The 20,871-nt window shown below is 33.7% G+C and overlaps 4 protein-coding genes across 8 annotated transcripts in view; 3 read left to right on the forward strand and 1 right to left on the reverse strand.

Annotated features, from left to right (window-relative positions):
• The window catches only part of LOC143427881 (uncharacterized), a 2,259-nt gene extending 1,350 nt beyond the window's left edge, over positions 1 to 909 (forward strand). Inside the window, exons 2-4 of the mRNA XM_076902368.1 lie at positions 1 to 241; positions 324 to 740; positions 816 to 909. The exon at positions 1 to 241 is cut by the window's left edge and continues 371 nt beyond it. Of these exons, the coding sequence (XP_076758483.1) occupies positions 1 to 241; positions 324 to 740; positions 816 to 875 (718 nt within the window). The 3' untranslated portion in view covers positions 876 to 909. The remainder of the gene's footprint in view (positions 242 to 323; positions 741 to 815) is intronic.
• Positions 910 to 1,410: 501 nt separating this feature from the next.
• Positions 1,411 to 13,472, reverse strand: Mbc (dedicator of cytokinesis protein myoblast city). 5 transcript variants are annotated; one of them, XM_076903476.1, is made up of 21 exons: positions 13,248 to 13,471; positions 12,596 to 12,837; positions 11,742 to 12,490; positions 11,389 to 11,545; positions 11,144 to 11,314; positions 10,699 to 11,079; positions 10,402 to 10,617; positions 9,998 to 10,320; positions 9,574 to 9,922; positions 8,408 to 8,506; positions 7,942 to 8,132; positions 7,480 to 7,830; positions 7,123 to 7,399; positions 6,804 to 7,051; positions 6,257 to 6,668; positions 5,966 to 6,189; positions 5,277 to 5,889; positions 5,106 to 5,215; positions 4,725 to 4,832; positions 3,694 to 3,955; positions 1,411 to 3,519 (listed from the first exon to the last, which is right to left on the reverse strand). In XM_076903476.1, exons 1-21 carry the CDS (start codon positions 13,282 to 13,284, stop codon positions 3,061 to 3,063), a joined length of 5,979 nt encoding a protein of 1,992 aa, XP_076759591.1. In that variant the 5' UTR covers positions 13,285 to 13,471; the 3' UTR covers positions 1,411 to 3,060. The 5 variants fall into 5 exon arrangements, with proteins under 5 accessions (XP_076759591.1, XP_076759590.1, XP_076759593.1 ...); XM_076903475.1 differs by having other exon boundaries at positions 4,725 to 4,850; XM_076903478.1 differs by lacking the exon at positions 4,725 to 4,832.
• A 702-nt stretch (positions 13,473 to 14,174) lies between these two features.
• Vret (vreteno) lies at positions 14,175 to 19,273 on the forward strand. Its single transcript, XM_076902953.1, has 15 exons — positions 14,175 to 14,221; positions 14,471 to 14,519; positions 14,584 to 14,846; positions 14,916 to 15,101; positions 15,224 to 15,356; positions 15,440 to 15,606; positions 15,717 to 16,970; positions 17,056 to 17,269; positions 17,331 to 17,489; positions 17,565 to 17,679; positions 17,754 to 17,941; positions 18,027 to 18,261; positions 18,324 to 18,490; positions 18,633 to 18,873; positions 18,957 to 19,273. Exons 1-15 carry the CDS (start codon positions 14,175 to 14,177, stop codon positions 19,142 to 19,144), a joined length of 3,606 nt encoding a protein of 1,201 aa, XP_076759068.1. The 3' UTR covers positions 19,145 to 19,273.
• A 327-nt stretch (positions 19,274 to 19,600) lies between these two features.
• On the forward strand, positions 19,601 to 20,825 carry LOC143428594 (oxysterol-binding protein-related protein 11). Its single transcript, XM_076903595.1, has 2 exons — positions 19,601 to 19,976; positions 20,258 to 20,825. Exons 1-2 carry the CDS (start codon positions 19,742 to 19,744, stop codon positions 20,608 to 20,610), a joined length of 588 nt encoding a protein of 195 aa, XP_076759710.1. The 5' UTR covers positions 19,601 to 19,741; the 3' UTR covers positions 20,611 to 20,825.
• Positions 20,826 to 20,871: the final 46 nt, after the last annotated feature.

A 20,871-nucleotide genomic window follows, 5' to 3' on the forward strand; every position in this document is an offset into this window, starting at 1 on the left:
CATAAGCAAATCAAAGGCTTTACAAGCTTTAATACTGACAACTCACATTGGACAATTTGGCCAAGATATAATAGGAAAGATTGTTACGGATTCAAAGGAAAGGGACGACATAAATATATTGCTGCAAAGACTTGACAAATTCTTTAAACCACAAAAAAACGAAGTTCAACAAAGATATTATTTCTTTAACTCTGTTAAAAGAGCTAATGTAACTATAAAAGATTATATCATAGATTTAAAAGTGAGTTACTTGAAATCTTTAATGCTTGCATGTTTTTTAATTTAATACAATTTGGAACTTTTCTTTCCTTTTTCTTTCACAGAAAAAAGCAGCAACATGTAATTTCGGAAAACTGATGGACAGCTTAGTTCGAGACAAAATAATTGCAGAAACAAACGATAAACACCTATTAGACAAGTTGCTAAATGAAGAAAATCTTAACTTGTTAAAATTAGCATCAATTTATGATGAGCATCTGTCTCAGAATCATAACAACAAAGTCCCCAATGAACCTAAAAATCCTAATCAATATAAAAAGTGGAACTGCAAAAAATGTAATCAGAGACATCCTAGACAAGCCTGTCCTGCTTGGGGTGTTAAATGTGAAAAATGTGGTGCTTATAACCATTTCACATCATGTTGTTCATATGACTTCAGAAATAATGAAAACAGTAAGCCAAATGCTTCAACAGCAACTACACATCCCCCTAACACAAATGCCCAATGGAGAACTACTCAGGTAAGGCAATGAAATAAAATCAAAGTATCATTTATGTTGGAATAAAAAAGTAACTAATAATTTTGCTTGCAACAGCCTACTAATTCATCCTTTGATTTTGAGGGCACATTATATCCAAGATTAAATCAAAACTAAATGAATAAATGAAAAATATTGAAACGAATACGGTATGATTTTCAAGAATAAAAGAGTAACAATGAAATATATTTAAATATAATCTTTTTTTTTGTAAGAGAGGAATCCAATTATCATCAGAGATGGAACAACAGAATGTACTTTTGAAATCAGATAAATATTTACGGAAGCAGGAGACATCAGCATGTTCTTTTATGTTTTAGTAGTAGCATCCTGTATCTTTTCAATATTTGTATGTGTACATGTAATAGATTAAAAATATTTTTCATTTTTAAAGAAGTCTTTAGATGCTCAAAGTTCAATAAATACAAATGTTCCACAAGCGACGGCAACGACTAACATTAGTGAGGACAAGGATGGAAAACAATCCGATACTACTTGTCGAATATTGTAAAATTCTGACTGAAATAAAACATTGTAATTTCTAATTTTTATAATATTTGTATAAGACTGCAATAGCTCTTTAACTTTTTTATATTTAAAATAATACTAAGAAAGTATTGTTATAATGTTAAATATAAAAAGATCCCATGTATTATATATAACAGTAAATAAATTTTAATTTTGATGTTTAACGTTATTACATTGACACCTAAATTAAATTAAAATTAATCGCGGGCATTAATTACGAACACTGCGACGAAAATAAATGGCACGATAAATGCGGATTCGCGATAGATTCACTTTTTCTTACCGAAGTGAACACTAAGAAGCCAACTGAAACTAAATTTGCATAATCGTAATAATTTTTTTGTTCGTCTTTAATTAAAAGGACATCGGCTTTATTTATCTGTATTTTATACGAGTAATATATGAGATGTAACATTTCTTAAATAGTATTCCTTAAAACTTATTTCAATAAAAATAAATAAAGCACTAATCTCTTTGGTATGAGACTCATAAAATAATTGCGATTAAAATAATAGTATGATAATTTGTAATCGAGAAAAGATATGTTTGTCTTTACGTTTACAAGCCTATTATGCGTGCGGCTGTAGAGATATTTAATCAAACGATGTAGTGCTTTACGACAAATTTTTATAGTTATATGAGGATATACGTAAAAATTTGTTTCATTTAAAAATAATTTGTCATGATATTGTATATAGAAGTATAATAAACAAAAGTACACTATAAAGTCTACGATATATTAAGTGCGTTGCTTGCATAAAATGACGCATTTTTGTTTGTTCTAAAAATTGTATAAAATTACATCTCTCCATTGTTTTAAATAATTTAATATTTGTAAAAATGCTACCTTGTTAACTGATTTATAAAATAAATTTCTAATCTACACTACTAAATCACAATAGACTGGTAATGCTTAGGTAGTAGTGCTTCGGTATTAGTAACGTTATAAAATCGAGCATTAGAAGCGAAGAACAGACATAAAAAAGTATTTGAAATTTAAAAACAGTTTCCTAAACTTTTTTTATGTTGAAAAAGATTGGCAACAATAACAGTAAAACTTGTTCAAAAAGTTACTACAAAATTTACTACAGTGAATATCCTGTAAAAACCTGCACTATAAAAATTTATAAAAATACGCAGTAAACATTGTAATATCTGCTTCTTAATAAGCATATTATGCATACCTAACATGTATGTATGTCTTACAATAAATGGTAAAGTCTTTTATAATACGTGAAAGACTTTGACGTCAATGGCATTATTATAGTTAATACGCGCGCTATATATTAGCTAACGTTTGTGAATACAAGGATATCTTTAGAACTTACATTTCGTATATAAAATATCAAGTGAAAAATTTAGAGCATAAATGTGTTTCACTGTGAAAAAGTACAAAAAGTACAAAAATTGCGAAAATTTCTTAAAGTCATATCTTTATCATCTCTAATAATAACGCGTATGTATTTTCTTCGAAAGAGAGTTTTACACCCGGATAGAATAGAGAAAAATGTGCGAATTGTTTTATCTCAATGTAAACCTAATTCTCAATATATTTGTCATGTCACTGAAAATATGTTTCAGTTATTATGTAATCTTTTATGTATCTTAACAACGAATAGATATTCTCCTACTAACAAAAGAAAGGTACGCGAAACAAAAAATGTAAATGGTAACTTTCTAATTCCTTACTGTAAAATTGAAGTCTATATAAATTACTACTATACGTGGCTTTCAGTATACTGGCAAGACGTACACGATTGTAGAATAATCTGAATCAAGTTACGGACGGGTCTTGACTAAAATTATCTACGTCTGAAGGAAGCAGAAGTTTGTTCAAGCTATAAGGTGGTCTTTTTGGCTTCGGTGGTGGAGTGGGTGGTTTCGTTTGAATGTCAAGATCGTCTGTCGGGGTTGGAAGTTTGGTTTTCGACCACTGACCTAGAGATCTGTTAAAATTATTTAAGCTACCTGTTCCGCAATGCTGTACAGGCAATTCCTCTGGCAGATTGCAGTAATCAGCTTCGCGAGTTTTTACAGGTAAAGGCGGCGGTGGATCATCCTCGGATGCTGTGCTATCTGTGGTGCCAATACTGTCCCTGTTTCCTTTACCTATACTACTGGAATCCGTGCCGTTGTTTACATTTCTTAAATAATGTTGAGATTGCCCAGATAAGCGATTGCTTATTCTTCTTTCCTTCTCTACTTCTGATCGCAATGGACGCTTTGGTGTTAGCTGCAAAAGAATTGTACTATCATTAATTATTGCTGGCCACATTAACTAAACTACAGTAAAGGGTGGCAGTTTAAGACGCTCAAAGCCATCAGCTCTCTCTTCCATGCTTTCCCGCATTCCAGATCTAAACGTTTTACAGTAATGCCTTTTGCTATGTATAACACGAGATGTTACCTCTTGACGAAGTTCAAATATTGGAGTAGTAGGATAACTAGACATTAATGGAGTGGCAGGCATCGACATATGTTGTGTTGATACATCTGTTGTAGTATACCATTGACTCGTCGACTGGTCACTTTTTGTCGATGCACACGAGTCACTTTTACGTGAGCTTCTCCGTTTTGAATCTTTCTTCTTATTCGTACCCGGACTTGGACTTCCTAATGCCTTCTGCAGAGACGCGGTTGACAATATGTGCGAACGTATCGAAGAGTTCCTATACAACAATAAGTTTTGTTACTAATTCTATTTTGTACGGATACTCATATTACTATCATACTATTAATACTACGCTAACATAATAGCTTGTTATTTACCTATTTAGCAATTATAAGTCGTCGTGTTATTGAACTCGTTTTACCCAAGGACAAACATGGTAATATAATAAGTAATACAAAAAAATATCATGCAGACAAAGAATAGAACAGAAGAAGAAGAAAATGTAATTGTATAAATATAATATTTTTGAAGCATATATATATATATATATATATATATATATATATATATATATATATGTGTGTGTGTGTGTGTGTGTGTGTGTGTTGTACATATGCGTTGGTTAAGTAAAAAGAAAATGTTTTAAACGATAAACTAATCCACATACTAACCACAAAAAAGATTAACAAAAATATTAAATAAGGCATAAATAATAATGTGTACATATATACATATATACACATGTGTATATGTACAAAAACTGCTAGGTACGGAGAAAGGATAATAGGATATTATGTTTATCAGTTCCAATGGCAAAATTCCTGAAATTATATACATACATTATTCTAATAGTTTTTCATTTGTAAAGTGGAAGTAATATCAAATTTTAACAAATATTTCTTAGATTTCTCTTTTTAAATTTGGCAGTCCTTGTATAAATCATCAGTTTAATCATATAGCTAATTGTACTAATTGCAAAACTGTGTACTGTAATTGGTGATCGAGGCTACTAGGGTTTCTGTACATCATCATTCTAATATCTTTACCTTGACAAACTGACGTTTTGGTTACCAGATGATGGTGTACTGTTGTTAAAATTGAATGGTGCGAGCGACTTGAACGTTGCGACTTGGGATCTTGTGAGAGAGGATACCCTGGAGTGAGTTCCACAGCTGAACGAGATAATTGCAAAGTAACCACGTAACATCTCAATTTTCATCTTATATGAAATGTGTTATTTTCTTACATGCGTATCAATCTTTATGGTATAATAAAATGATTTAAAACAAATTTAATTACAATCCCATACCGAAATTAATATAATTTGATAACGAGGTAACAAATGCGCGGAAGTAGTGTTAGTACGAATAGTGGCAATATTTTCAGCAGATTATACAAGTAAATATATATACACGTATAACACCTACTCTGAATTTATAATATTTGATTCTGATAATCGATGATTCTCGCCTCTCAAAGCTTGGTTTCGTCTCATGGTAACAGGCTGAGTTATACTTTCAACTTGTAGATCACAGGACTGCAATTCAATAAAGTTTAAGTCTGAACAGTTTTAACAATGTGATCATACCTTTACTTACCTTCTTCCCATACTTGGCCTCTACTTGGTTTCGCATCGACGCGAAACATTGTTCTAAACGATGATGAAACGGAGTCAATTCGGGGGGAGCGCGTAGTTTATGTAATTGTACACCAACGCCCAGTAATGGAATTTGTTCAGCGATTAATCGCTCCAATTTCAAAAGATCGGAACTTTCATCTGGATGAGTATTGCGATATTCCGGATTGAGAAATGCCTTCTCATAATTATCTATACCACCCATGACTGCTGGATCTAATATACCATTGAGTTTCATACTAAGCGGATTTAATGGAAGGTTATTGTCAGCTTTGTGTGCTAATATTAAATCTCTTAAAGTAGTATTCGTGGCTTCCATTGTCTCGATTGCGTTACGAAGGGGGCTAACTAAATATGTTTCGCTAGATGTAACAGGGAAACATCGAAGAATGCCTGGTAAAGGATGACTCGTGACAAGTACTGTTCTTTCCAACCATAACGAGGCAAACTCGTTATTGGTAACAGTACTCGTTTCTTTCTCTTTATCGCCAGAATTGACAGCAGTTGAGGTCAAATCTTTCTTTGGCGCTGGCCTCGAAAACCGAAAACGTTGAACATCATTCACTCGATGATACCTTAAATGTATACAATTATAGAAAGAAATTTTCGATTTCATTAAAAACTTGTTCAACATCGAGTTATATTTGTTACCTTAACACCGCTTCCGCTGTAATGGGTTTCCCGCTAAGCCGATGCCGTTTTTCATCCATTAATGGATCTACCCTGTTAATTTGAACATACTGATGATTAGATTCAAGCATTTCCGTAGTTGGCGGAGATAGTCTATTCATCTGTTCTGCGTTTGGTAGCTGATTTAATGTCCGCGAACAAAAATCGCTGAGTCGTTCATACTCCTTTCCACGATAAATAAACACCTACAGGATAATTGGACTTTAAGTTACCTAAAGGAATACTGTATGTACTGATTTTTGTTGAGATTACCTTATTTTGTAAAAATGCCGGATGACCACGACCATAATAGGCTACTCTAAAATACTCAGGCTCTGGCCTTAATTGTTTCACTATAGAGTCATAAAACTTGGCCATGCGCTTCAATAGTACAGAGAGCTGTAAATAATCGAACGTTTCTTCCTCGTACTGTGCGACTAACTCTTTACACACTGCAAGAGCGCATTCCCACATTTTGCCTTTATCGAAGTATTCGATCATATGATTATATAATGCTTCTTTTAATTCGCGATGCGTTTGACACTCTAAATATCTATGCGATCTTAACAGCGGTGGTAATGATTGATCACTCCATTTCAGCAATTGACTATGAAGCTTTAAAGAATACGCTGCTTCGGTGTAATTGTCACACTCTAAATGCAGCTCGCAAAGCTTATTCACATATCTGTAAGACAAATATAATTTTATATCGACTCGTACAATGTACGTTGAGCTGAGTAATTTACATGATCGCGAATGGATTAATACACCTAGTTCTTAAAACGTTTTTCCCTTGTTAATTACACATGTATATACGCACCTAATATACATTTCTTTTCTATTTATTTCAGAATAAAATTCTAGCAAATTTACGATACATAACATCCTATGTTCCTGAGACTCTGCGTGAATAATATCACGATACTGTAGTAGGCGTTCCATAAGTTTGGCTACCGTATCAACAAACCGTAATCCTTGTTCTCGCATGGTCGAGTGGTTTTCACAATGGTCACCCATTACTTGAATCCAAAGTAAACGAAATTGTTCATCACCCCGTCCTCCTTCAACCTATTGAAATGTGTTACGTAAATTGCATTGCTAAATAAGCAAATACATTTAATATACACACTACGATATACCAGTATATCTAGTTTCGCGATCATTTCGTTCTCATACTCTGTAAAATTGGCTTTTATATGTGTTGGTTCACGTTTTGTATCACCATATCCTTCGACCATACGCGAGGTATAAAATTCGCATTGCATCATGTCAAAGAATATAGGTATGGTCGCCTTTCTTAATTCACTCTCTGGAATTAATGCCATTTCTAATATTGCTCCAACCAGAGCTGGAACAAATAATATTTTATACTGTCCCAAATTGAACCACATTGATCGTATTTCGAACGCTGTTTCTCTATAAAGAAAGCAAACATTAATATACCAATATCGTATAAATTTGACATTAATATAAAACAACATTTATGTAATATATACCTGCGCATATCATTATAACGTGAAACAATACGATTGCGTTTTGATGGCGTGAATGTTTCTAATTGTAAAGCTGGCTGGGTTAAGAAAGCGATTGCACAATGAAAAAAGTTCGACCAAGCTTGCTGCTCGAAGTCGATGAAAAAATAATCTCTAATTGTACCCGAGAAATAACGTAACGATTTCAAAATTATACTATTTTGAAGCATAATCATTTCACACCAGTCTCCTGGAAATACGCTTTTCGATACCAGGTCTTTGAATACCAATAATATTTCCATAAGGAAATCAAGTAAATCAAATTTAGTTCCGAAATGACTGATATATATTTCATAATGATGTTGCGTCATTTGTCTGAAATAGAAATATTCAATGTTAATCTCTATTCTCGTTAATCTCTTGCTCAATTACAAAACGTTACTCTTAAATTTACATAGTTCAATGTTCCCTATTTCCATATTTTACCTGAATATTGCTAGCATAACTGAAACTATATTTCCCACCAACGGATTTTCCCTATCCATTGATATAACTGTTTGTATGATCGTCCTCAGAGCAGTGAGCATAATCTCTTTCACATCTTGCACAGTGCTTCCTATATCTTTTCTAAATGTTAATTCCAAGATATCAGACAAAATCTTGACACACAATTCTCCCTGTACGAACATACAACAACAAAAAACATATTTCTCGTCATCGTTGTAGGTAATCTACGAACATCCTTGTGAAACCAATTAGAAAAAAAAAGAAACAAAAATTAAACAACACGACAATAAACACCATTCCTGAAAATCTAACATAAAATACTTATCACAAAGTGGATCAGTGTATCTCTCATATATCATTTTAGTAATTCACCGTGTCGATAATCCATGAAAATTTACTTGCAAGTTACGCTCGAGTTCACCACTGTGTATTTCTCAACAATTACCTCTTCATTGTCACCACGGTGCTGGTTGAGCCGATGACGATTTTCGCCGAGCAGCCTGGCTACCTTCGCCACGCTTTTCCCAGGCGTACTTGACAGCCCCTTTTTATAGGCCAACAACCAAAACCAAACCAAACACAAAAAATGAAACAGCCCTATGTTAGTTAGAATATAATGCCAATTTGTGCATTAAACAATAAATGAAAATAGAAAAGAAGAACAAAAATTTTACAGTTACATCCTTAATATTGTCCATCACCTAGGAGAAATTGCGTTATAAGACTGCATGCAAGAAGAATGCAGTGTTCCCAAGCGAATAGAACAGTTCAGAAGGGCTGCAGAAACTACAATAGATACGGGAATCACGATGAAGATTCTTTTTTCAATTTTCCAATTAATTATCCCGCGTTTCCTGCTCTGAGAATATGTTTGCTTGTAATTCGTTGAATAGAATGAAAAGAGATACAAATGATTGCACGAGAAATAATTTTAATTTCGCGAATATACTTGGATAAATTGGAGATATTATTTTATGTTTACATGCTATATCAGAAATTAGAAATGCAATTTGATTCTCATGCTGTAGTACAAATCTTACAGAGGATGCCTTTGATTTCATCATATTCTTTTTTCTTTGCCATTTTAATTTCGAAATCACCAAGTGTTAATTAATAATGCACTATACAATAATACTGTATATAGCTTACAATTGGTCTTTATCTAAGGTTGGACTATTACAAAAATAAAGACATCCTAGTTTAGAGAATAATGTTGATGAAGTTCACAGAAAGATGCGTGGCGGGAGGATGTCAGGCTGCACGGAAAGCACAAATATGACACTATTCACAAGTTGTGAATGAAAGACTTCGTAAATGCAAATAAAAAGCTCCGCTCACATTTTAATTTAAATGATTGAAACGAAGACAACACAGGTATGCAACATATATCCATTTAAAAGCTTTATTATACGAACATTAATATGAACGAAGCTCTGATAAAAATGTCGTTACTCAAAAAAGGCTTTTATATATTTTTGAAAATTCATCAGTATATACGTACACTAAGGTACGGTATTTCTTAATTATTTTGTATACACTTTTATGAGTAACAATTCTCTTTCGTCACGCTAGAATTAATAATAGATCACAATGATTAATTGCATATCTTACCTCCTCTTTAGCTTCTAATAAATCACGAACTAAAATCGTGATTCTAGGTAACAGAATTGCTCTGCATTCCGCGTTCAAAAAAAGGGGACTATGAACAATATCGTTCACCGTCATCATTTTCTGCTTAGTCAATCTTCCTACTGGTAAAGTAACTAATAAATCGGTCAGAATTGTGCTCAACTGTTTGCCGCTGTACACTCGCAATAAATGAGGTATTGTAGTTGGCAAATATTTAAGACATGCCCCTTGAACTAATAAGGTACTGTCTGTTTCATGTCTCATGAGTTCGACAATAGATCTCAGCAACTCTGTCAAAGTTTGAGAAAACTCCTCTTCATCTTGGTTTAACCTGTATCGTAAAATAAGTATTTTAATACAAGCAATAATCGCCGTAATGCAATTTGAACTAAAAATGAATACATACGCTGTGAACAGAAGACGGGATTCTACGACAAATCTCATACAATATTGAAGACTTTTCATTGTTTTAAGCAGTATGTCGCGTTCTTGCCCATCGTTATTAGTTGCATTGTCTATGCGTTTACGTAATACTGCGATTAATTTTTTGTACGCAAGCGTTGCAGAAAAACTCTCAGAAATATATAAATCCAACACTGGTTGAAAATGTTGATACTTTCTGTCGGATACAAGACCAATAATATACAATAAGCATTCGAATACCATGTCGTCATAAACGTCACTATCTGAATTACTCATTAATATATTGAACAAAGCATCTAAAACATCCTAAAAAAAAAAGTTTGCATAATGAAATTTGTAACAATCTAATACTTATTATTTACTTTCGAATATAGAAAGTTTACTGACCTGCAAAAACTTGACTACTTCCTCACCATCGACTTTCATCAAGGCAGTCAAAGATTCTTTCAAATCTGTATTGTGTGATGCCCAATTTAATAAGCCCAGTAGATCTACGTTTTGCGTTAATTTTGTTGAACAAATATTAGTCGCTATTAAAAAATTGTCTTTACTGCTTAAGGTAAGTGCTCCCAATGTTGGCTTTTTTTCAACATTCAGTTCCATCTAAGGGAAAAAATGTCTTACAGTCTTACAATATTTATACACGAGAGAAAACAATTTAATTTTGATTTGACATAAGTTTACCAAATCGCCTCTTGTCGACGGCAATTTCAAATATGAAATATCAGTTTCCTCGTATTTCTTGTGATCTAACTTATAAACTAACAGCTCGTGTTGTATATCTTGCAATGTTGTTCCGTTACGCTGCATCAATTTAACGTAACTTAATGCGAAAGGTTTCTCGATTTTATCCTTTGCTTCGTTTGAACTGCGATGTTTGAATGTAAATTTTAGATGTGCCTGTTTAAATTCCTCAATAGGTACAGCAATTTTAAATGTTTCACACCATCTAGGCTTATCTTCATGGTAATAAATAACGCTATGATATTCATCGATTGGTGAGGCTCCACCGCCTAATGTCATAACTCCTGGTATAGGCACACCAAACTCATTGCACACTTTTACCTGCCAAAAAAATAAATCAGTAATGTGTAATTAAAAAAATCGATAAATGTTAAATAATACCAACCGTAACTTCAACATTTTTATCTGTAGACTTTGATCCTTTATTAAATTCACCACTGATTAACGTGAGGTACAGATCGTTCCTCACATCACCCGGTAATATAACTTCAGGAAATCCCATTTTTCTTGCAATAGCAACATTACCAAGTACTAAATGCGGGTTTTCGTCGCGTACCTGAATACCACATATTTTATACACATGCTTTCAATTTGCTTCCTTCTTTTTCTTCAAATAAATTTTCTACTTACTTGTTTTGGATCACCTCGAAGTAATTTTAAACTAGCCCATAAACCCTGACCACCAGCAAAGTTACCACTGCTCCCATTACCAGATTTTTGAATATTTGTTTCTTTCTGAGAAAGAATCCTACGCAATGTACCATCCAAACTTTCTTTCTCACAACATCTGAAATAATTAAAGGAAGCCAACAAAATAGATCCAGCTTTACTGTATATAGCATTTTCCGAGATTGCGATGTACAATGAGTACTTGCGCAAAGTCGCTGACTAAATAAAACACTATAAACATAACACTTATGTCTTCCTATTGATTGGAATATGAAAAGCACTTGATATACATTTAAGTAAAATTTCAAACTTACTGTACAAACGGTATAAAATGATGATGATCAGGATCACCTTCGTGTTTACCATTGATATACGAAGTAATATCCATTGCTGCAACGCCAAATGGTCTTCTCATATTTTCAGTGTTCTTGGTATTTTTTTGATTAATTTGTGCCACGCTCGAGCGCCGGTGATCGGCATCTTTAGCCTCCATACCTCCTATTCTGATCACATAACAAACCAAGTAAACTTTGTCCTTGGTCAAGTCTCGAGAACCAAGATCTGTGAATAAAACTCGAAGATTGTGCAGCTGATCTATGTCCCTGGCGAGTCCCTCTTTACTCCAAAACACTACATAATTTTCAGTGATCGCTTTCATTTCCCGACCATCGTACAAAGTTAATAACAATTCTACATCTTCTGCCATTTTACATACAAAATTTCTTACGCTAACAAAAAAGATATGTGAGTATACTGGTGCTTGTGGTTTTAAAGGCTTCTGTTTTGTATCATTAGCTGCCTTCCTTATCCTTTCTGCAGCTGTTTCATGATGATAATATAATTGAATTGTACTAGTTTCTTCAGGATTAAGAACATTCCCCTGATCATCGCGGACAACCATGTCCATACCCAATAACTGATTACCAGTATCAATTCTGGCTGTTGCTAATCTTTTCATATCCTTTAACTCATCTACCGTCAATGTGCCGCTTAAAATTTTGCTTCTGTATTCTATTAACTCTAAAATCTGTTGTTGCATCGTTCTAAAATGTTTCGAATGCATCTATAAACAAAAAGAATCACGTTAATATCGTAATTGTGACCTACTAAGACGCAAAAAGTGTTTTATTTTGTAAACATAATATATCCAATTACAAGATATACGTACCACATATAGATATTTCCATTGATGTCCCCATTCTCTCAAAACATTAGTAATTTCGTGTATCAGACAGTCCATGTTCACCGATTGCTGTTGGATATGTATATAAGATTTTGGGAAAATCCCGCATGCTCCTGTCAGTTTACTACGTCCGTAGTACCAATCTCCGCACTCTTCAAATATATGCACCATTTCTCCGACGGACAATTGCAATGCACAGGGAGACCCATGTGCAAAGTTGTGAATCGCTATGTGATAACAAATCATCAGCTAAGCTTAGACAGGCGTCGTTTTCAGCACGAATTAACGTTTCGATATTTCAATTAACGGAAACGAAAAAAGGAGGAAAAAAAATGTGATTCACGCCAAAAAACGTTAAATAACATTACGGTGGACGTACATATCGTATAATTGTTATGTAAATAATGTCGTGAACAATTATAAATTGTTTACAACAATAATCGCGGATCGATCAAACGTTTTCGAACGATACTAATAAAATAATCATATCCGACATTCGTCTGGTGGCTCGATTATTCTAAATTGATGTTTCGCGCGCCAAAACGAGAACTAAAATTTTATCTGGTTGGGGCACCTCCCAGGATGTTAGATCTTACTAAGGCTAAATTAGTGTAATATTCAACAATTTATCTCTCACCTACTCCGAAATGTTCTTTAACTTGCTCCCATGCCATTGTCACTTTAATTAACAACTTATTATAACAAGATACGTATATACACTAATTACATTTCGATTCGCACGTTTGTTGTGCGAGTAAAATACAAGGCTCTTCTATCTTGACATCTAACACAACTATAACGCGGAGGAAGGATGGCTAGCGCTACAATATTATCACGGTGATGAGAACACGGGTGAAGCTAAATACACCATGAAATATATCCTGTGCATAGACATTCAAACGTAGCGCACGTTTTCTCGCATCGAAAAGCCGCGAGAAATAAAATCCCTCGAATTGGCCTATTCATTCGCTCGCAATTTCCTCGTTCGTGCATTAACGCGCGTAGTGTTTTATTAAAATTACACGTAAGCCTAGCAACGAGCCAACAGGAGTAAACGAATATATTACGAATATACTACATATATTTTACGCGTTATTATATTTTCATTTATAGCGAGGAACATTTCAAACAGGATCAATCTAAAAACACGTGTTGATCATCCCGATGGAAATAAAACACGAACGATTCAGAACAAATTCTATTTTGCCTCTGCTGTCGGGATAGAAAGGTAGCGGTTTCTTTCAGTTAATGTAGCAAGGATTTTTTATTTTATTTCATAATCTTTGTAATACGATATAACCAGTTCTGTTCAGGTTTTAATTGAATGATATATGATATCGTCGAACTGCTTGGCTGAAGGTAGCCATTATATATATAGTCGGTTTGAAGTCTTTTTTGCGGAACGATAGTACTCTCCTGGTTATCAGAGTCTCGGGTATTTAACAACTAAATACTTCTCGTCCGTGTTGTACGGGATACGTTTATAAAAATTAATATGCACACACGTGTAAATTTTTATAAACCCCCATTCGGCACCGCAGCAAGTGATATTAATAACGAAACAATGGAATATGAAACCAATACCGCAACAAACGATAGATCGCCGAACAGGTAAGATAAAAACGTTTTAATAGACTAACTTTACTTCGAGATCGACCATTTCAATTTTTGCCACGTGTTTCTTATTATTTTATCCTGTATCTATTTTTTCTTATTACGCAGTAACAACGAACACGTTTGCTATTAAGTAACCGATTTCCTTTGATGTTATTGTATGCACACGTGTTCTTTCAAGCCTTTAGATATTTTTCGATTTCTGAATAAAATAAAATGTGCTTCTTAATTTTCATATGTTTTCAGGGAAGAATTTACACTATTTGTAAGCAATCTGCCTGGAGAGCTAAATGCGGTACGTAAAATTGTTATAACGTAAATAAAGAGAGCATATAATGTATTGTAAATTAATACTTTAGATTGGACTATTACAAATCTTTAATCAGTATGGAGAAGTCAAAGGACATTTTCATTGTCCAAATACTAACTGGGCTTATATTACTTATAATACATTCCTTGAAGCAGAAAGGGCGATAAAGGATTTACATAATGTACCACCACTGCGTTTGAAAGTATCATTTGCTAGAGAAAGAGATAAAGTTACTAACACACTTTCCGTTAAAGATACGGAACAATATATAAATCATAATGCAAACAATATTACAGTAACGAATAAGCCCATGTAAGTACGAACATTTGAAACACGATTCGAACATGATTTATGTGAAATAGAAATTGTAAACGTATATAGGGTAGAAGCAAGAGGACGAGGGAATCCTTTGGATGTATTTAAAAAGGTTGAACCAAATCCAGGACTTCCAAGGTATACATACACGACAAACAACGATTTATTATATCCATATCCTTCTGACCCACAGACGTATAATCCATACGAGAATGCAGAGCCTTATGCGAGCGCGAACACATTGTGGGCAAGGTACTATTCAAAATTTAAGTGGAAAAGAACACATAATATTTTGAAGAGCATAAAATACTGTATTAAAAATTATAGTAAAGCATTTATGGACTTTATCATAAAATCATTTCGATAATATTTAGGGGTCAGTTAACTATTAGCCAAGATGGTAAGAGACATGTTTCACTCGGCCGTGGTTATACTATGTATGAAATCCCAGACCCTGATCCTGATGTTCATAACTGTATTAGTAAAGTATATGAGAAACGTACTAATGTAAGTAAAACACCATAGAGAAATTAAAAAAAAAAAGTATACTTCTCATCAATGGTCTAATAATGTGTAATTAAATGTAATAGGGTCTCTATCAATATGGTGTAGATATGTTAACAAATGAAGTTGGATCATGCAATAAATGTTCACAGATAGCAAAGTTCACTTGTGAGAGATGTCATACATTCTATTGCTCTAGAACATGCCAAGTGCTTGATTGGTCAACACATAAAACTGAGTGTAAAGACATTCCGTATGTATCAATCAAGCGATATATGTATTATGTGTATACTTACAATCGATGAATGATTAACATTCATTTTCTAATATTTCTTTTTTTTAATTTTCGTATTTTATTTTTAGCGCCCTAGTAACGGCTGTGCATTCGATGCCTGTATCGAAATCAAACGAACAGATACCTAACAGAAATGTTTCTAGTATTCAAATGCCTCTTCGACGACCAAAAAGGTCATTGAGCGCAATAACAAACTTAAACGAAGTTATTCATAATGTTTCAAAAGATAAAGTTATAAGTAATGCGCCCCCGACAGGCTTTAACGATAGCGCAAATGATAATGACACGACATATGTACGTGTTAAAACCATAGAACAAAATAATCCTCAAAGTATGCATCAGAAAAATGAAATAGAGAGAAATACAATCACTCCTGGGCACGATCACTCTTCGCTTAACACAACGGTCGAAAAGAAAAGCCACAATAGTGTTCTTAGAAGTCCCAAAAAATTAGACAATCGCGAAAATATTAAAAAGCGGCAATTTGGTATCGATGATGTGGAAAAGATGGAAGAAAATATAACTTTTACGAAAAATGCATTTTTATCGCAAGCGAAATTCACAGATGTAAAAATAATTGTAAAGTCAAATCGTGAATTTTGGGTTCAGAAGGTCGAGGATGAGGATGCTTTAACAATGCTGATGAGAGATCTACAATTGCAAGCAGAAACTGCACCACAATTAAAACCAACTATTGGGAGTATGTGTGCAGTAAAATACGAAACTATATGGCATAGAGCTGTTGTTACATCTTTAGATCCTCTTAAAGTACATTACATAGACTATGGTAATGAAGAAATCATGGAAACAAATGATTTTCGTGCAATCCATATGTGCAAAAATATTCCACAATTTTCTGTTAAAATTCGCTTATCAGAAAAAGCGTGGAAGAAACATAAGAATCTTACATACGAGGATGTAATAAGAGTAAAAATGATATCGATTGATTCTGACAAGACAATTAATGTTGAAGTTGAAAATGAGAATGAAGCATCAATGTCAAAAGTAGTTGAAAGAGATAGTACTAAAAATACTGACATTTTAGAAGTCAAGGATAATGTTGTGATCTCAGAAACTCCTCCAAATGACAAAATGTTCAGTCTTTCGAAAGATGATAAAGCTTTAAGTATCTCTGACAAATTGAAAAGTGTAATAAGTACTGTTACTGTTGGTGAACTGGGTATTTTAGAAGTTCACGCAGAATTAAAAAACAATACTTATGGCGTTACATTGTTGCCGAATAATGCGACATCAGATTACGAAAAATTATTGAATGATTTGCCGACGATATGTGAACGAACAATAGAACGTTCAATTCACAAGTAAGTCCTATCTAATGCATATAATTAATATTTAACATGTATAACACATATTATAATTAAATTTATACAATTCTTCATTTTCAAGACCACAAGTAGGAGAGTTGATCTGTGGTCGCAGACTGGACGGCGATTGGCTCAGAGGATATCTTTTGTCGAATGATCAAACTTTAAAAATGGCCATAATAGATGAAGCTAGAGTAATGGCAATCGACAAAACTGTAGCATGTTCCGAAGAGTTCTTGAATATTTGCGCATTTGGCGCAGTGTGTGAAATAACTGATGCTAAATACAAATTTAAAGTAAGCTTCAGAGTAATTGATGTATAGTAATATATACTACACTTCTAACTATATTTTATAGGAAAGTGATCAATGTGAATTTAAAGTGATCGCGGTTAATAACGAACAAGGTAAAATAGAGATAGAAATTTCGGATACAGCGAAAGGTATCGTTAAGCATTGGATGCCGATGCCTGAACAAAAAGGATTACAATATGCTCAGTTGAAAAGTGGGTCTGAGGTGTGAATTATGGTTGTAATCTTCTAACCAGTAAATCTATCAAATATTAATTCTTTACAAGGATCATCTTTTTAGGTATCTCTCACCGCTTATCGAAATCACTTTCTTTCATTTGCTCGTCCCTTGGATACCGAAGAACTAGAATACTATAATGATATCATGCAAACTGTTGCAAAATTCGCTCAGACATGTACGTAAGATTATAACAGTAAAGTAACGTTTACTAATCATTTGTAGAAATAAACCATTATATGCTTATAATAGCTCCAGCTTTGGAAGAACCACCAGTTGTCGGACAAATGGTGTTAGCTCAGTATGTCGATGACAATTATTATCGTGCGATTGTTACTAAAATAGAAAACGATAAAATCATAATTGCATACGTTGATTTTGGTAATATAGAAGTTACGAATATGAAGAAACTTAAAATATTGCCCGATAATTTAAAACAGGTATGTTGTCGAGTAATCTAAAAATATACCTGTTATTTTATTAATAGAAAAAGTACTTATTTAATTGTTATTAACATTTTTAAAGTTCCGATCTTGTACAACGAAGATCATCCTGAAAGATGTTCCTAACAATGTTCCTATGACAAAAGAAGCGAACGACTATCTATGTCAATTAGTAGGTGGTGAAATTCCCCTAATATGTACATTCGATGGCGTTCCATCCAAAGATGGTGTCTATCTTGAACGTCGTAACGGAGAAGATGTTAATAAAAGGATAACGGAACTACTTGCGCCAGTAACGAAAGAGATTGCAGAAAATGGTAACAACGATCATCTTAATTAAATATATACCGTTTAAATTAATATTGAAATTCTATTACAGATAAGACATGCTACATGGAAGATGATTTAAGTACTATAAGTTTAGGAAACACTGGCGATATCGTTGAAGTACTCGTACTGCATTCTATCGAAGATGGTTACAAATATGCCATGTGCCCTTTAGATCATGATTTGATGACTTATGTCTATGAAATTCTTCAGGAAACGGTAGTTTTTACTTTTACATGAATTTTATTACAGTCTAGTCTAGTTTAATGATAACATCACTACAGCTTTGTTACTCTTCTTATTCATGTAAGTATATATGTACACACATATGTATACATGTTCCGATTTATTGTTTTTAAAGATGACTACGTACTGCGAACAAAGTGATTGCTATATACCTCGTGAGCGCGAATTGTGTCTCGCTTTTTACGAAGGTAGTTGGTACCGCGCAATATGCATTCGACGTAGCTATACGCCTACGACGAGCACTGTTTTCTTTCTTGACTTTGGAAACACCGAGTTTGTTGAACATGAAAACATTAGACTTATGCCAAAGAATTTTACAAGTCCGGCAGCACTCGCAAGTCTTTGCAACATTGTCAGTAAGTATATCGTTTACTTTCCTGGACCTTATACCTTTTATAATTTTATCGCTACTTATTATAAATTGTAACATGATTTATAGATATCGCGCCTACTGATAGCCACGGACGATATTCCCCCAAAATAGAAAAAAGAATTTCGGAATTAATCGCCTGTGCGAGTCATGTTAGAATAAAAATTGTCGAATCAAATGAAGAATCTAGAACGTACAAAGTGGAGTTACCGTTAGTTCGAAGTAAATTAATTGAAGAAGGTCTGATATCGGTATAAGGAAATATATTTGTTACGTACTTTGGATTGACACATTACGTGAAAAGGAAATATTTTAGTTCAAATAGCTGATTACTTATCTTTTTCAAAGTACTTTCGCCATTCTCTCTCTTAATGATTAATTAAAAAGAAAAAGAAATTTAATTTCAAAACATACAAACACACTGCCTAAGTTTGAGATATTTTTCTGAGTATTATTTTATATTTTATTTTAACGAAACGCCTGCGATTCAACACAGGCACGACGAATATAGGAAAGATATGTTTTATATTTTGTATGATTTGTAATGAAGAATGAAATAAACTATTTTTTGTCCATTGTAACTAACATCATAGCAAAACGTGAATTGATTAATTGCGATGGATCGTTTTCTCATAATCAAAAACGATCTACATTTCCGTAATCGAAACTTTTCTGAGTCATTCCTCGCTAGTTAATTGATATCTCGATTAACCGCTTTTTCTGTATTTACCATCCTAACCTCTGTTACGAGCATCCGACTAACCTTCCTTGATGTGTCAGTTCAGATGACAGATTGCTGTAAGCAACTGTTCGATTTGAATAACACAAAGCTTCCAAAACAATAGGAACAATAAATGATGAACGTTCAAATAAGGCACCCTTACGAGGGTTTGTTACATAAGTATACCAACGCCATGAAAGGATGGCAGTACCGCTGGTTCATACTTAGCCCCGAAACTGGTGAATTACATTATTTTCTTAGTGAAGCCGAAAAGAATCAACGACCTCGATGCTCGATTTATTTAGCTGGTGCGGTGATAGCGCCGAGCGACGAAGACTCTAACACGTTCACTGTCAACTCTGCCACAGGTATCTAAAATTTAACATTTGTCAACATAATATACAGGGTGTTCCGTGCAAATCGGACAGAAGTTGTGTGTAAACGAGCAAAAATACTATTAAACAAAATATAAAACTAAATCCTGGTTGAACATAGGTAACGCGAATGTACTTTTACAAATTATAATTGTATCTATATAAGTACAGTATGTAATTAAGGAAAGATGTTAGTGTTGTATAGAACAGCCTGTATATAACTGTTTTGCGTATTCTAACAGTACAACAATGAAAGTGTAAACACATTAACGCAGGTGATATGATTAAATTAAGAGCTACAGATGCCCGTGCTCGCCAGGAATGGGTTGATAAACTACGAGCTGTTACAGAAATGTACACAAGAGCGATAGCCAGCAGTCATCCGCCTTTACCTCCAAGAGAACATTCTGCCAATTCCAACAGAAGTCCAGTTGCAAAACTGGAAGTTTTGGATGCGTATGCCAATTGCCAAGAGCAACTGAGAAAAGTGGAAAAACATAATCTTGCATTAGCACAAACCATTGAGAACTCGAGTTTGAATTTAGATCCCGATTTGTTAGTACTGAAAGCAACAGCTCATACTACTTTACACACACTGAATCAATGTCTTAACATATTGTATCAATAATTTATCAAGGATCTGTGTTATCATAGATCCATGGACTCAAAGGAACTTTTTTTAATCGATCATTACCCAAACGTATCAAATGCATTTCCACTAATTGTATAGAGTATATATTTTAAACCTCTTACTGACAATCCAATTGTATGTTCTTCCAAGTCAGTGATACGGCAGAGTTTGCCTTCTTATTGAAAATCAGATGAAAAGGAACAATTACCATGTTTGTAAGACTTTTAAATGCAGATTAAAGAACTATCATACAAGATT

The sequence above is a fragment of the Xylocopa sonorina genome, chromosome 10 (assembly GCF_050948175.1).
Source record: "Xylocopa sonorina isolate GNS202 chromosome 10, iyXylSono1_principal, whole genome shotgun sequence".
NCBI lineage: Eukaryota > Metazoa > Arthropoda > Insecta > Hymenoptera > Apidae > Xylocopa > Xylocopa sonorina.

Coding starts and splice junctions, on each gene's coding strand:
- Mbc (XM_076903475.1), bottom strand. CDS start 13,284: ATGGCATGGGAGCAAGTTAAAGAACATTTCGGAGTAG. Junction 7,052..7,122: donor TCGCGAAACTAGATATACTG/GTATATCGTAGT, acceptor ACATTTCAATAG/GTTGAAGGAGGACGGGGTGA. Junction 3,520..3,693: donor TATTTGAACTTCGTCAAGAG/GTAACATCTCGT, acceptor ATTCTTTTGCAG/CTAACACCAAAGCGTCCATT.
- Vret (XM_076902953.1), top strand. CDS start 14,175: ATGGAATATGAAACCAATACCGCAACAAACGATAGATCGCCGAACAG. Junction 14,520..14,583: donor TGCCTGGAGAGCTAAATGCG/GTACGTAAAATT, acceptor TTAATACTTTAG/ATTGGACTATTACAAATCTT. Junction 15,102..15,223: donor GCGAACACATTGTGGGCAAG/GTACTATTCAAA, acceptor GATAATATTTAG/GGGTCAGTTAACTATTAGCC.
- LOC143428594 (XM_076903595.1), top strand. CDS start 19,742: ATGATGAACGTTCAAATAAGGCACCCTTACGAGGGTTTGTTACATAAG. Junction 19,977..20,257: donor CACTGTCAACTCTGCCACAG/GTATCTAAAATT, acceptor ACATTAACGCAG/GTGATATGATTAAATTAAGA.